The sequence below is a fragment of the Mauremys reevesii genome, linkage group 2 (assembly GCF_016161935.1).
Source record: "Mauremys reevesii isolate NIE-2019 linkage group 2, ASM1616193v1, whole genome shotgun sequence".
Lineage (NCBI taxonomy): Eukaryota > Metazoa > Chordata > Testudines > Geoemydidae > Mauremys > Mauremys reevesii.
In genome coordinates, this window is record NC_052624.1 from 18243011 (window position 1) to 18257354 (window position 14344).

Genomic DNA, 14344 nt, shown 5'->3' on the forward strand with positions numbered 1-14344 from the left:
CCAGGTCTCCTGCATGCGAGGCTGTCACTCAAACCATTGCAGCTTAATTTCTGAAAGTTGCCTTCAGATAAATATTTCTAGAAATGTTATGTATATGTTCACTGATGAAGAACGAATTGGAAATACCAGTCATCATTAATATTGTAGAGTTGCAGTAATCTGATACTACATCATCATGGAAAAGACATGTTTAACAACCAATTGATGGAGTGATAAAAGCCTTTACAATGGGTACCTACCAAGTGTGTAGGGGGTTCGGGGGAGGAGGGGGGGGATTATCTAATGATTTGAGCACCCGGACTTGGACTATGGAGTTCTGGATTCTGTTCGCAACTCTGCCATTAACTTATTCTTTATTTGTGGTAGTGCCTCGGAGCTCTAGTCATGAATCAGGACTCCATGGTACAAACACACAACAAAAAGTCCCTGCCGCCAGGAGCTTACAGTCTGGGTGTAAGACAAGAGAAAACAGATAGATACAGAGTACAAGGAGCAATGAGACAATTTGTCTAAGGTTATTTCTACATTTACAGTTGTGTGCAGAGTACATACACTGCACACTCCCCCCCCTAAATAGCCATGTAGATAGTGACTCACTGGTTAGACAAGTCATGACACACCTGAACCGTAGCACATACACCCTACGCAGCTCTTTACTTGCTCAAGCAGTTCCCCATCCACACTTGCTATTTTTTAGCAGTGTAGTGTCTTGCTGCTGGAGCCTTTCCACATGCCCAAGCCCTTCCCTGCTGTGTGTAACTACATCCTGGAGTGTAGCTGCAGCCGGCTTTTCCCTGCAGTGTCTAGCTACATCCTGGAGTGCAGCTGCTTTTCACTGCGGTGTCTAGCTACATCCTGGAGTGCAGCTGCTTTTCACTGTGGTGTGTAGCTACGTACTGGAATGTAGATGCACCCTGCTTTTCACTGCGGTGTGTAACTATATGCGCCCTACACCCTGCCACTAGTGTAGACAAGACCTAAATAGACAAGACAGATATAGGGTGGGGGTAGAAACCACAACGAGAGTGAACCATGTGATGGCAGCAAATGTCATGTTAATTCCATGAATTTTCTTGGGGTGCTTACTTAGGAGGGGATCTACTAAATGGGAAGGAGGTGAGGGTGACAGGGCAGAGGAGGACAGGGTAGCAGGTGCAGGTGTGGCAGAGTAAGGTAAGCTGTGTGACCTTAGGCTTTCTGTTTTAGTCTCTCTTTGCCTCTGTTTCCCTATCTGTGAAGTGGAGATAGTAATGCTTGCCTGCCTCAGAGGCTGTAGTAGTGAGAGTGGGCTAGATTCTACCATTATTTACGCCAATCTGAATCTGGAGTAACATTATTTACAGGGTGCAACACCAGAGCAGCTCCCAGCACCCAGAGTGTACCAGTGAACCTGGCCCACAAATACAGCTGCTGCATGAGGCTGAGTCCCCTCATTTCCCATTGAAGGCTGTGGGAGCTGAATCTGTCCATGGCAAGAGAGTGGGTCAGGCCCAAGGAGTGCAGGGGCAGAGTGGGTGCAGAAATCCAACAGCTGGACGTCACAAAAGAAATTATTTATGTTCCATCTTTCCAAATCATTTCTTTTGTGAGCGTGGCCTGACCCACTCTCTTGCCATGGACAGATTCAGCTCCCACAGCCTTCAATGGGAAACGAGGGTGCTCAGCCTCATGCAGCAGCTGTATTTGTGGGCCAGGTTCACTGGCACACTCTGGGTGCTGGGAGCTGCTCTGGTGTTGCACCCTGTAAATAACATTACTCCAGATTCAGATTGGCGTAAATAATGGTGTTCAGTGGGACGGAAGTGGGCGGTTGTTCCAAGCATAGAGAGGAACCTGGAAGAAACGGTGAAGCCGAGGGTTTTGTTATCAAATGACAAGCCTAGACGTGAGCAATCTTAGGGTATGTCTACACTTTGAGTTGGGGGTGTGATGCCCAGCTCGAGGAGACAAACCTGCACTCGCTCTGCTCAAGCTAGTGTAGCCAGGGTGATGCAAGCGGTGGGTGAGGCTAGCTAACCCCTCCCACCATTCCCTCTGCTGTGGCTGCACTCTGTTTTTACTGCACTAGCTTGATCAGAGCTAATGTGGGTATGTTCCCTTGATCATACTCCTCCAGCTCAAAGTGTAGATACATCCTAACATTGTCTTTATGGACCTGATTCTGAACTCTTTGCTCAGGTAAATCTCCCACTGAAAACAGGATCAGGCCTGATGCAGTATCATGATATGTAAAGAAAAACACAAGGCTCCCATCTGTTGTTTAAATGTTGTGTGGGTGATATCATTCTTCCTGCTCTCTCAGTGCGCTTTGCTGATGATGTGCCATTGAACTATTTCTCCCCACACCCCACCAAAAGAGTCTTGTACATAAGCAGAGCTGGCAGGGCACAGCCACAGATGTGGATCTGCATTATTTAAAATCTCTTCCTGTAAGAATGCAGTTGTGACTGGGTAAAGTTATGACTAGAGAAGGCATGTAGTTTAGATTCATATGGGTGTTTGGGGGAAAAACACAAATAAAATCAAGGTTTGCCTGTCATATGGTTTAACGGAAATATAAGAGGGTGAATCAGAGTGGGAAATGTCCAATTTTATGTATATTGTAACTTTTGTTGTTAAGCCATAAGCACTGAGTAGAATAGTGTGCTTCATTTGGGAGATTGCCAAGGAAGATATATTGTACACTGTAACAGGGTCCTATGCCTTCTGAGAGCCACCACATGGCCTGCCTCAGTTTCCCCTCTTGTTTTCTCAAATAACTCAGACTTCTCTCTGTTCAGTAATACCCCTCCTTTGGGCCTGCTTTTACTGGCAAAAAAGCTAAAAACAACACAAAAAGCCTTCTCTCCCCCCCCCTTCTTAAACTGGGCACAACTCTTCCTTTCTGGGGTACTGTCTCAAAACTCCCCTGCTGTCTCCTGACCCTCCCTGCAAAGAACCTGAGCCCAGGGCTTCCTGCCTGGAAACTTACCTCATGTCTCAGGGATTTCCCTGCTTTAGCAGGCCACTGCAGTTACAAGGAGGCTATGTGAGCTCGTCATTAATGAGTAATAGTATTGCTGATCTCACCCTCATGCCTACCATGTAGTTTTTATGCAACTCGTACAGTACTGTTAGGTCACTGTTAAGCCTAGGCCAGTTTTTCGTTTTGTTTCTTACAGAAGAGGTAAGGGGTGGACCACTTCTAGGAGAGGGGGAATCTTCTGGAATAAGCTTCTTTATTTTACATTTTAAGTAACTGAGAAAATGGCCTGCTTTGTATCTGCTTATTTTATGTTTCTATCATTGTCAATGAGGCTAAGCACATGACTAACGCAGTCCAGATTTGGCCCTGATTTGGGACTTTTGCATAGAGTGAGTTAATTTTTGGACGTTCATGAGTCTTTTTTTGGCTGTTTTTTTTCTCTCCATTTTCTTTTTATGTAGATATTTTGATTTTCCCATGGCTATAGATGTGACTGATTGCATATAACAGCATATACCTTATAGTGCTCTCATGATATTGAAAACAGGATCATAAATGACTATTTTGTGTATAGTGTGAGAGCTATCATGGAATGTAACAAGCAAATAAAATACTTGACAGAAGTGGCATAAAACACACTGAGAATGTTGCTGTATATTGAAAGTTATAGGTGTATAGTATTTATTGCATAGGTAATTAGATAGAGGCATGCACAAAACTCATCCTGTTTGCTAGAATGCGTGATTTCTACATTTGATTAGCATTTTCCCTGGTTCTTCATTTTCTACCATTTTGTTGCTTCTAAATAAAGGAGACAATTATGACAGTTGAATTTACTCATTAATTTGAGGCCATTACTCGATAAAGGGAGTCTGTCTCCGTATTCTGCAATAATCTGATAACAATGAGTCACGCCGAATATTATAGAGTGCTTACATTTAATTAAGCATTGACCATTTGTACTTCACAGACGAGGGTTCCCTGTAGTCCTAAAGCAGAAAAGAAAGTCCTTTAGGAGATGTGCCAATCTTTTCTTATTTCCTTCGCTCTGTTCCTGCCTTTCTCTGGATGCAATTATATGAACAAATAAAATGGGTTTACTGAACTCCCCTGTGTGGCAGACCTCTTTCTGCTGATAAAGCTAGTTGTGTGGGCCATAATTAAACAAGAATCCTAATATTTAACTAAACTTAATAGTCTGTTGCTTTGGAGCTTTTGTGGGAGTTATGAATTCAATAGAGATGATCCAGGCTTTTCAGAAACATGTTGAATAGTCATTGAACCATTATAGCCACTTGCTGAAAGAGCTGTGAAATGTATTAACTGGTAACGGCATGTTTTTGTGCTGTGCCTGCTTTTCTATTCACTGGAGATGGGCATGACTAAATGTGATTCAGAACATGATTATGAACTACCTACAGTATTATATTTTCAGGAAGGCCTGAGGGAAAAGTATCCATAGGCATAAGTGTCATTAAAGTGCAGTTATAGTCAATAAAATGTGTAATTGGTGTTGGGGGGTTCCACATTATATTTTACTCAGTGTCTTCCAGATCAAATAGACCATATTTATTATCATTTCATAGGGAAAAAAATTTCTGGCTGAGACACAGCTTAAAGAAGACAAAGTGTTTGTGGGGTCCAGATTTCAAGAGGGATGGGGTCAGAAGGATGGGCCTCTGCTGGAGAAGGTCCTTGTATGTCGAAGCTGAGCCCTCAGTACACACAGATGAGGTTCATGAATCAAGGCTGCCTCAGCCAGACTCTGGCTATGAGAATCAAAAGGCACTGATCCTTGTCAGAACCCACTGTATCAAGGAAAGGAGGGAAGGTATCAACTGGCTCCCTGCACCCAGGACACAGAAAAGTTACCCTGTGCCAGGATATTAGGGTCCAGGCATGTGGTGCAGAATCTGGGAATCTGGGAGTTACAGCTGGACTTGAAGAGATTGACAGAAGGAGGCTAGCGGGCAGGCGAGTACTTGGTTGAAGGCCTGCTGGTGCAGGGACCACTCCTCTGACAGAGTCATTTCTGGCACAGCCAGTCCATTGGAAGATTCAGAGAGCTGGGTACATGCAGGGCTTTGAAGGACCCCAGAGGAAGAGGACATTGGATTTTCCCTGGAATGGAACATTCTAGTCCCGCCTTGATGATTCAGGTTGGCCACTGTAGTTGTGTTGTCCAATGTGATCAGGATTTGGCTGAGGAAGGAACTGGAGACACAATCTCCAACAGCCTTGTGCTCCAGGGAGTTGCTGTGGCACTTTGTTTCCAATGGCCTGACTCTTATGAGTTGTTAGATGCTAGAGGTCTTGAAGAAGGGCAAGGCCTCTCCAGCCTTTACTTGCTGAAGGGAATGAATTAGGCCTTTTCTGTCGAGAGGGAAGAGAACAAGTCTTGCCAGAAAGGCTAAGAATGGAACCTGGCCTGCAGCAAAGCCATGCATGATCAGATACAGTTGCTCCATGCTGGGTTGTGTCTCCTGGCCTCCTCTCCACGTAGCACCACATTGCTGCTGAGAACCCTCAGAGCTCTTCAGCCAAGCAGCAGCTCCAGGTCCATTGTTAAGCTGTTTTGGAGAGAAGTCGCTCAGCTGTGGCCTCCTGCCTGGAAGGGAGAGGCCAGCTGGAGATGAACCACCCCATGAGGGCTAGAGAGTTTGGCTCCAGAGCAGGAGAGAGGTTGCTGCTCAGCGGGAAGCAGCTCAGCTGCTCAGCGTTCAGGTACAGCCTGGGCAGAAGGGAAGGGAGTGCCACCTGGAGACCAGCTGATCAGGAGACGGGAACAGCTCAGCAGGGGGCAGTGGAACAGCCGAGAGGAAGATGTCACCCTAGGCAACTGCGTGATATCCCTAAAAGATAGTGCCAGTCCTGGCACCAAGCACCCATGAATCCAATCAAAGTGGGACCCACATGGGCTCAGCCCTCAAGTTGAGTTGGGAATCCAGAAACTGGGACACTCAAGTTTGGTGAAAGACTTGAAAATGTAGGGCTTAGGCCTTCACCACTAGATTCCTCCATACCACAAGCGCTGTCTGTCTGTGTTGTCTCTGTGCATGGCTGGCTGGCTGGCTGATACAGAGCATAGTGCTGGTCCAAGGGAGATGTTTAGAATGTGAACCAACTCTGCTGCAGTTTGCAGAGCTGTGTGGTAGACAATGAATGATGTTCTGTTTAGAGCTTTCATTGACTCTTAATTGTTTCATATTGATTCCACATGCCTGGAGAACTCTCAAACAGAATATCTTCCCCTAGAGTGAAAATCTCAACGAATATACGTCTGCGCCAAAAAAATCCTCTTCTCCCATTCCGTTTGAACTGCAGAGTGAGCTCTTAAAATGCATCGACTCCACTTTAATCTTCTATTGCTTTGTCTGAGGCGAAAACACTGTTACAGCATCTAGACTTAGAAGGCTAGATCCTCAGCTGGTGTAAATCCACTTTGTTCTATTGATTCCAGTGGATGCCAGTTGATACCACCTCTTGATCTGGGGCAAAGGTGTTTTTTTTTTCCCCTCTGGGATAATAGAGCCCATAATAATTCTTTGGATCTGGAGCATATTTCAGAAATATTGCAAGGTAACTACTACATTTTAGCTGTGCATCTCTCATCATAGACTTCAGAGGGGACAGAGTGTCTAGAAGGAAACTATTTGTTTTAAAAATATTAGGGGCCTGGGTAAAATGTTAAGTTGTCCGTGAATAACTCCAAAGGGTTTGTGTGGTTTTTGTCCTTATTCTTTCAGAAATCTTTGAGCTGGAGGTAAATGAAAATGTGCAGCTGACTGTAAATGATAGGCAAATGCCTAAAGTGGAGTACATGGAAATCAAGATAGATGATTACAGTAAGTATCTCTTTTCGCCTTATGCTATTATTGTTGTGAAATAATCATCTCAACTGGATTGGTGGGAGGAAAAATTATTGTGGCTCTCTGTGACATCGTCCAATTTGGGAAGCACTTAGCTGGGAAATGCTACATAGAAGGAAGTTATTCTGGAGACAAGAGTTGATGAGGATGGAGGAGACAGAAAGAGAAAAGGATAAAAATTAGCTTTTATATAAAAAAAATAATTGACACTAGGAGATGACATGAGGTGGATCACCTGTTCACTACAGGGCGTGTTTGCTGTAACATTACTGGTTTATTAGTTAAAACAGGTTTGAAATGGAATATTGTATGTGCTTACTAGCTACAACTGTGGCAATCTCTCAGTACAAAGCAGTAAATTGGTGATTACTGCTTGATTCACTGCAATCAGGAGACATGCATGTAAGAGATTTTCAGTATCAGTGATCTAAAATTTTTCATGAAACCCACATAATTTGATAGAGGTTGGAAAAAACAGCTGTACAAGAAAAGGAAAGACAAAAGCAAAGGAAGATCTTATTTGCAGCAGGGAAGAATGAAACTTGGAGCAGTTGAAAAATGCAGCTAGTTCTTTTTTGTGCCACTCCTTAATTAAATATTCTCTCCGCAGCTGTGTGCAAAAGAGGTGAGACAAAAGGAAGCGGATGGGGACAGAGATACAAACAAACAAACATAATATAGACAAAGTTAGGGCCAAATAGTTCAGATATTTTCCACCAGCCTCCTTAACTGCGCCTGCAACATTTTTAAGAGTGTCAGTTTTGTTACATGGAAACTCCATATTTGAAATCCCAAAATATGTAATGGCTCACACAGATCCTAATTTCTGCATGGCATTTGTGTGGCTATACTTGACAATTTGGAAGCAGTTAAGGAAATAGGGCTGAAAACATGTTCCTTGACATTTTCCCTGTGATGGGATTGGTCATGGTGGAGATTTCCTTCAAATGCAGAGTACTGTAATAGAAAACATCCGTTCAGATACGACATAGAATGCCACTTACACAGAAAGGAATGAGAGATACTGTGTTACTGCGTAATCTGGACCAGTGAGTGGTGTTATAAAACATGAGGCCAAAAGCTATTTGAACACTGCAGTAATTACCTAAAATGCTCTGCCTCGAACATTGATATCATGAAGAGAAATTGATGCATAGAAATAAGGAAAACAGAGCTGTGCATTTCCTGAACATTATGGGCAAAGACAGAACATCTGTGACAGCCTATCATTAAGATCCAACTCTATCCAGGCCACATGAGCCATTTCATAATTATATTTTGAATTTACTATAAATAACTCAAGAACTGTTCCTAAAGTTATTAACTGCAGTTGTTGGTGAAAGTATCTTCTGCTGATCTTAACTAGCCTGTTTTTTGTATGTAATAAATACAAGCTGGCTGTATTTTTTCATGTGCCTTCACCATGTATCCAAGATCTGCCCTAAAGGCGACCCAGTAACTGGAGCAGTGTGTGCCATGTTTTATGTATATTTAAAGTCAAATGGCTGTCTCTCTGACTGTCCCTGGGCCATTGATCCAATCTGCAGTCCATTAGCATTCAGATGGAATAAGTAATTAGACTGAGTGTCAGAAAATGATTGCAAAACAAACCACTTAAACCTAGTGGTTAATCTGTATATTAATTGTATTGAAAGTCCTGCTAATACTGATTTAATTGCCATGACTTTGGTAATCTGGATTATAGTTAATATTTTAAAAACAAATGCTGTCTCATTAATGCAGAAAGCATTTGTGTGGGAGCACTTTCATATACCGGTTGGTGTCAAGAAGAGCATCTCAAAGTACTAAAATGAAGTTTTGGGGGTTACCATAGCCCAGCTGGGGCCTAACTCAGATGTCACATACACAGTTTTTATACCAGTGTAACTCTGTCGACTTGGAGTTACTCCTGATTTGTATTATACCAGAAGAAGTGAGATCAAAATCAGGCCCCTGGAATTTAAGATTAAGAGGCAAGTCCATCCCTTAACTGTCTTGAAGCCCCTAAAGCAGAAAAATTCTGCCTGTCACATCATCAACCATGTTTTAATTGGCAACTGTACCTTACATTCCTGTTGTCTTAAGCTATTGTTACCCTCCCTTTCTCTGCCTCCCCAAAATAGTGATTCTTGGCAGTGTCACTCATCCAGCTGCCTAAAGGGAAAATAATAGCTATTGCCAGATGTTAATTGCCTGTTGTGTAAGTGATGCATGACTAAATAGCTCACTGTAGGTTTAGATTTCTTGTCACCTCAGCTATTACGGTCTGGATCTTATCCTTGATTACATCTGTGTTTTTAGGGTTTTATTTACCAGAGGATCTTATGAAATGCTGCTTTATTTCTGTTGATAAGTGGCCACAACATTGTAAAAATCTGTGATAGTTATCTCAACATTCCCATATTAAATCCTTGTTGTTGTTTGTTACTTTTGCCTAGAATTGCCAATGCAAATCTTAAAGCCAGCAACCTTTGCGGACACCATACACTATCCTTTGCTACTGGTTGTGTAAGTTTTCTTATTTTTATTTGTAATCTGTCATTCTTATTTTTACTTGTAAACACCTAAAAGCAACCGAGATCAGTGCCACAGTGGGCTAGGTGCTATACAAACGGAGGATAAAAGATGATCTATGCACTGAAGAACTTACAATCCAAGGCTCCTGTTCTGTGAAGAATTACACACATGCTTAATTATACACACTCTACGTATTGCCACTGACTTAAGGGAAAACATACTGCATTCTTAAGAGATCTCTTACACCTAGTGTGTGGTACCAACCACACACAATACTCCCTTCACACTATGCCAACTTCTTTAGGGCTCGTTTACTTTGGCAATGTTACACTGATGCTTTAACGTGGCTTGTGTCGTCGCTCTAAAAAAACCCACGTCCATGAGGGGCATAGTTACCAGCACTGGGAACGTGGCTCCCAGCGCTGGTGCACTGTCTACACTGGTCCTTTTCAGCGCTGAAACTTGCTGCAATCAGGGGGGTGTTTTTTCACATCCCTGAGCAAGAAAGTTGCAGTGCTGTAAAGCACCAATGTAGACAAGCCCTTAGACTGAGGGTCCATCTACAAAGCAAGTAGGATTTCACGGCCGCAAGTCTCAGAACCTAGGGCTACAGACGTTGCTACAGCCCTATAAATAGCTGGGAAGACATTCAGGCTCCATCTGTAGCTATTTTTAGTGCACAGCGTGAGCCCAAGTCTAGACCTAGGCTCTGAGACTGGCTGCCGTGGGGTCCGACTGGCTGTGTAGACACACCCTAAAGACCTTCATAGTTAAAGCTAGAGTGATAGCAGACCCAAACCCATTGGGATCATGCTATTTCAGGATGATAAAGGAGATGTCTTATGAAAGAACTGCTCTAGGGTGACCAGATGTCCCGATTTTATAGGGACAGTCCCGATTTTTGGGTCTTTTTCTTATATAGGCTCCTATTACCCCCCCAGCCCCGTCCTGATTTTTCACATTTGCTGTCTGGTCACCCTAAACTGCTCAAACAAAACAAAAAAACAGCAATTTTAAAAAAATTCACATCCTGCTCCCTTTTGGGTGAAGCTCAGGGGACAAGCTACAGAGTTTCCAGACTGCTACAGGAATATGGAACTTCCTTAAAGAGCTTCAAATAGATTTTTCACTGAACAATTTGCGTCCTCTCTCCACCACAAATAACAGTGCTGGCTCCACTCCACTCTTCCAAATTGGCTATTATCTCTCTCAAACCCGGCTACAAACACTGTAAATTGCCTTGGGCAAAAATGGACAAGGCCTTAATGAAAATTCACTTTAAACCTAGCAGAGAGTTGTGAAATCAGCTTTTCTCAATATTGCAACTATTACGAGGGATCATTTTTATTTAACGTAAACCCACTGCACACCCCTCCCTCCCCTGGCTCCTCAATAATGTAAAGCAGGGGATGGATGTCTTAGCAGGACTGGGTGAGCCCACGCACATTAGAATACTACATTCGGGTATGGGTTGTCTTCAGGGGTGAAAGTAACTTACAGGACTTATTGGTACTGCCGGAGTCCTGAGGGGGCGTGGCCGCATCCAGAAGGGGTGGGGCCTCTCAAGATTCAAAGGCCCTGGGGCACCGGCTGTGGCTGGAAGCCCCAGGGCCTTTAAATCAACCTGGGGCTCCCAGCTGCAGAGGTGGCTGGGGACTCTGGGGCAAATTAAAGGGCCCGGGGCTCTGGCCACTGCGGAGCCCCGAGCCCTTTAACACCGCCCTCGCCCCCCCCCCCCCCCCGCAGCTCCGGCGGCTGGGCTGGGGCCAGGATTTAAAGGGCTCTGGGCTCCCTGCAGCTGCGGGAGCTCTGAGACCTTTAAATCCCAGCCCCAGCGCAGCTGCCGGAACTGCAGGGGTGGATTTAAACTGCTCTGGACTCCCCGCAGCCATGGGAGCTCCGAGCCCTTTAAATCCCGGCCCCAGCCCGGCTGCCGGAGCTGCGGGGGGGAATTTAAAGGGCTCTGGGCTCCCTGCAGCCATGGGAGCTCCGAGCCCTTTAAATCCCGGCCCCAACCCGGCTGCTGGAGCTGCAGGGGGGAATTTAAAGGGCTCTGGGCTCCCCTTTAAATCCCCGCCACGGAAGCTGGTGCGGTCCGGCACGGTGTACTGGCTCTTGTTGGTACACCATACCGGATGGTACCGGCTTACTTTCACCTCTGGGTGTCTTCCTGTTAAACTGTGGCAGCCACTGGTGGGGAATAGTGACATGTTTACTTTTTAATGGGCTAGTATAGCCTTTGCAAAAGCTTAAACCTATAGTTATTCTGCCCTGTGTTCCTAGAAATAGCAGTGAATAACCAGCCACCCCCCTCCAAATGGTGCCTTCCTCATAGCAGCACCAAACTATTAATGCCGTCTAGCCCAACAACTGGACTGTCCTTTACAGCTTGTCCAGTGAGTCATTAAGGCCCAGATCCTCAAAGATTTTCAGGCACCTAACTCCCATTGATTTCAAGCAGGGATGCACTTTGCCGAGAAAAAGGAGTCTGATATCGGAATGAAGGAGGCAAAGATGCATTGCGAATGAATTCCAAAACACCATCCTGCAGTTTCTTTCAACAAAGGACAAAAACACTGCAATAAACAGGCTGCCACATCACAAAATTACTTCAGCGAAAACGTACTTCATTATACAAGTGCTTGAGGAAGATTGGTACTCATCAAGCTAACGACACTTGATTAGGCTGCCTCTGAAAGTGGATGCTCCTGGGCCTTTGTGGAGCAAATGCAAATAACTAAAGTCATACGCATGTTAAAAAATTGAAATGTTTTCTGGTCTCTGGAAGCCCATAAAAAGAACTGAAGTAGGTGGAAATGCTAGTATCCCTAATCATTTAGAACTAACTCTACAAAATCTCCTGTCTCTTGCTCACCCTATTTCTGTGGCTGCATTGTAATTTCTGCTCTGTACAGAGAGTTTGAGAAGCTCAGCTCAGCGCTGTTTGCAGTGTTTGTGTGCTCATGTGTGTTTCTTGTGATCATTTAGGACTAAGTGCCCCCAAAGAGCATGCAATCTATGGCCTTGATCCTTCAAAGAGATCTGTATTGGTGGGACCCGATTTGCGGGTGGGAGTGGGAGAAATCTGCTTACACAGTTCTCTTCCAGGACCAGGATTTCCAGGAAAGGGAGCTCTGTTCGGCTGATCAACCTGCCCACCCACTGCAACCAGAGCTGAACTGTTATTAAAGTCAATTGTTTTATCACCAGTTTGTTTTTTAATTTGCCTTTCCCTTGTATCTATTTTAAGAAATAGTGACACCAAGTGACTGACCGTCACATCTGTAGCCACTATCCAACACTCCTGCAGGAGAGGGGAGGTTTATGATGGGTGACAAGAGTCTAACAACTCAACAGGCTTTTCTGCAGTGCTCCCGGGCTAGGCCCTCCCAGTTAACCTCTGCCAGGAACCCCACAGGAGTTCAGTCCCTACACACTGGAGGGATGAGAGAGAGAGAAAGAAATATAGGTTAGGGCCAGCTCCTCAAGTGATGTATAATGGCATAACTCCATTAACCTCAGTGGAGCTACGCCACTTTGGCCAAGTTGAGGATCTGGCCTATTTATGTGTATGCTTCCTAGTTTCACAAAATGCTCCAATATCATGGTGGTGGTTGCCATATAAGAATCTAAATAGCTAGCTGGGAAACCCTTCCTGCAGCTTCCTTGCCTGCCTCCAAAACCATTCCACACACCAGACCTCCCTGCGACAGTGCTGTATGAAGACGGATATCATGGCTTTCTCGTTAAAATCGATGTCACCTTATAACCTATGTAGCATCAGTGCTAGCTGGTCTGCAAATTCCCCTTTAAAAGGAGAGACTATTGTCACTTTTAAAAGAGATTATGTGGCATGAAAGGTCTCTAGTCTTGGGCAGCCTTGACATTGTTCCGTTGAGCATGAGTAAGATGCATTGAGTTTGTCTGTTTTTGTTTCAGTGACGGAACACCTGGTAGCCAGAGTGTAACAGAAAAGTTTGAAGTGAATTGGGAAAGTGTGCTGGTCAGCTCACACAATGCAATTGTGATGAAGTTTGATGGCCGGGGCAGTGGATTCCAAGGCACTAAGTTGTTACATGAAGTTAAAAGAAGATTGGCCCTTTTGGAGGAGAAGGATCAGTTGGAAGCTGTCCGGTGAATGACACTGTCCTTACAGAAATGAATTGCATTTATAATTGAAATGTATTCTCAAAGGCTCCTCAGCTGTATCTGGACACTAGAAAATACTCTAAGGCCCTGATCCTGCAACGAGAACTGCGTCGGTGGGACCTCACTGAAGTCAACAGGGATCTGTGAGGGTGGGGGTGGGAAAGGTCTGCTCACACAGTTCTCTTCCAGGATCAGGGTCTCCCTGAGAGGGAGCCCTGTTCATCTGAGCACCCTCCCTAGGTGCTGCAACCAGAGCAGAACTGTTGTTAAAGTCAATCATTTTATCTCTCTAGGTACCACTCAGCGATGCATCTCCTCCTATTTGAATACTGTTGTGTAAACAATTGAATAAAGTACAAATACAGTCCTGTATATTTCAATATGGGGAGTAAAATGTCAGCTAAATAATGATTCCATATATAAGCAAAACAAAATTTCTGATGTTAACATTAATAGAGACGGAGCTAAAGGGCTTACCTTTTAAAAGTTCAAAGGTCTGCTTTTAAATATTTGGGGGAGGGAGAGGAAGAGGAATCTTTAAAAAAAAAATGGTTGGGTTCAGTTGAAGGCCCATTCAGTTGTTAAGAAAAGGAATTGCTGGAGTCCCGTGAGGTCTTCCACAGAGGTGTTGCAAAAGCACCAGAGTAATGCATGCCATGTGACTACAGCAATAGCCTAATATATAGGAATGGTGGTTCCATGCCATTATGAAGCTAGTTCGATTGATAAAAATATATAATTGGTCTCTAAGGAAGTGGGCACGTATATGGATGATGCTAATGTTTGTTATAATAAATAAACAAACAGCCTTTGTTAAGGCTAATAATCTAGCATCAAAATGGTG

The 14344-nt window shown here is 44.2% G+C and overlaps 1 protein-coding gene across 44 annotated transcripts in view; it reads left to right on the forward strand.

Annotated features, from left to right (window-relative positions):
- The window catches only part of DPP6 (dipeptidyl peptidase like 6), a 714691-nt gene that overhangs the window by 686418 nt on the left and 13929 nt on the right, over positions 1–14344 (forward strand). For 43 of the 44 annotated variants that reach the window (XM_039524563.1, XM_039524587.1, XM_039524562.1 and 40 more), the window contains 3 exons: positions 6712–6810; positions 9273–9342; positions 13291–13485. In XM_039524563.1, the coding sequence (XP_039380497.1) occupies positions 6712–6810; positions 9273–9342; positions 13291–13485 (364 nt within the window). Of the gene's footprint in view, positions 1–6711; positions 6811–9272; positions 9343–11812; positions 12088–13290; positions 13486–14344 lie in introns of those variants that run through there. The other variant, XM_039524599.1, reaches the window with a different exon arrangement.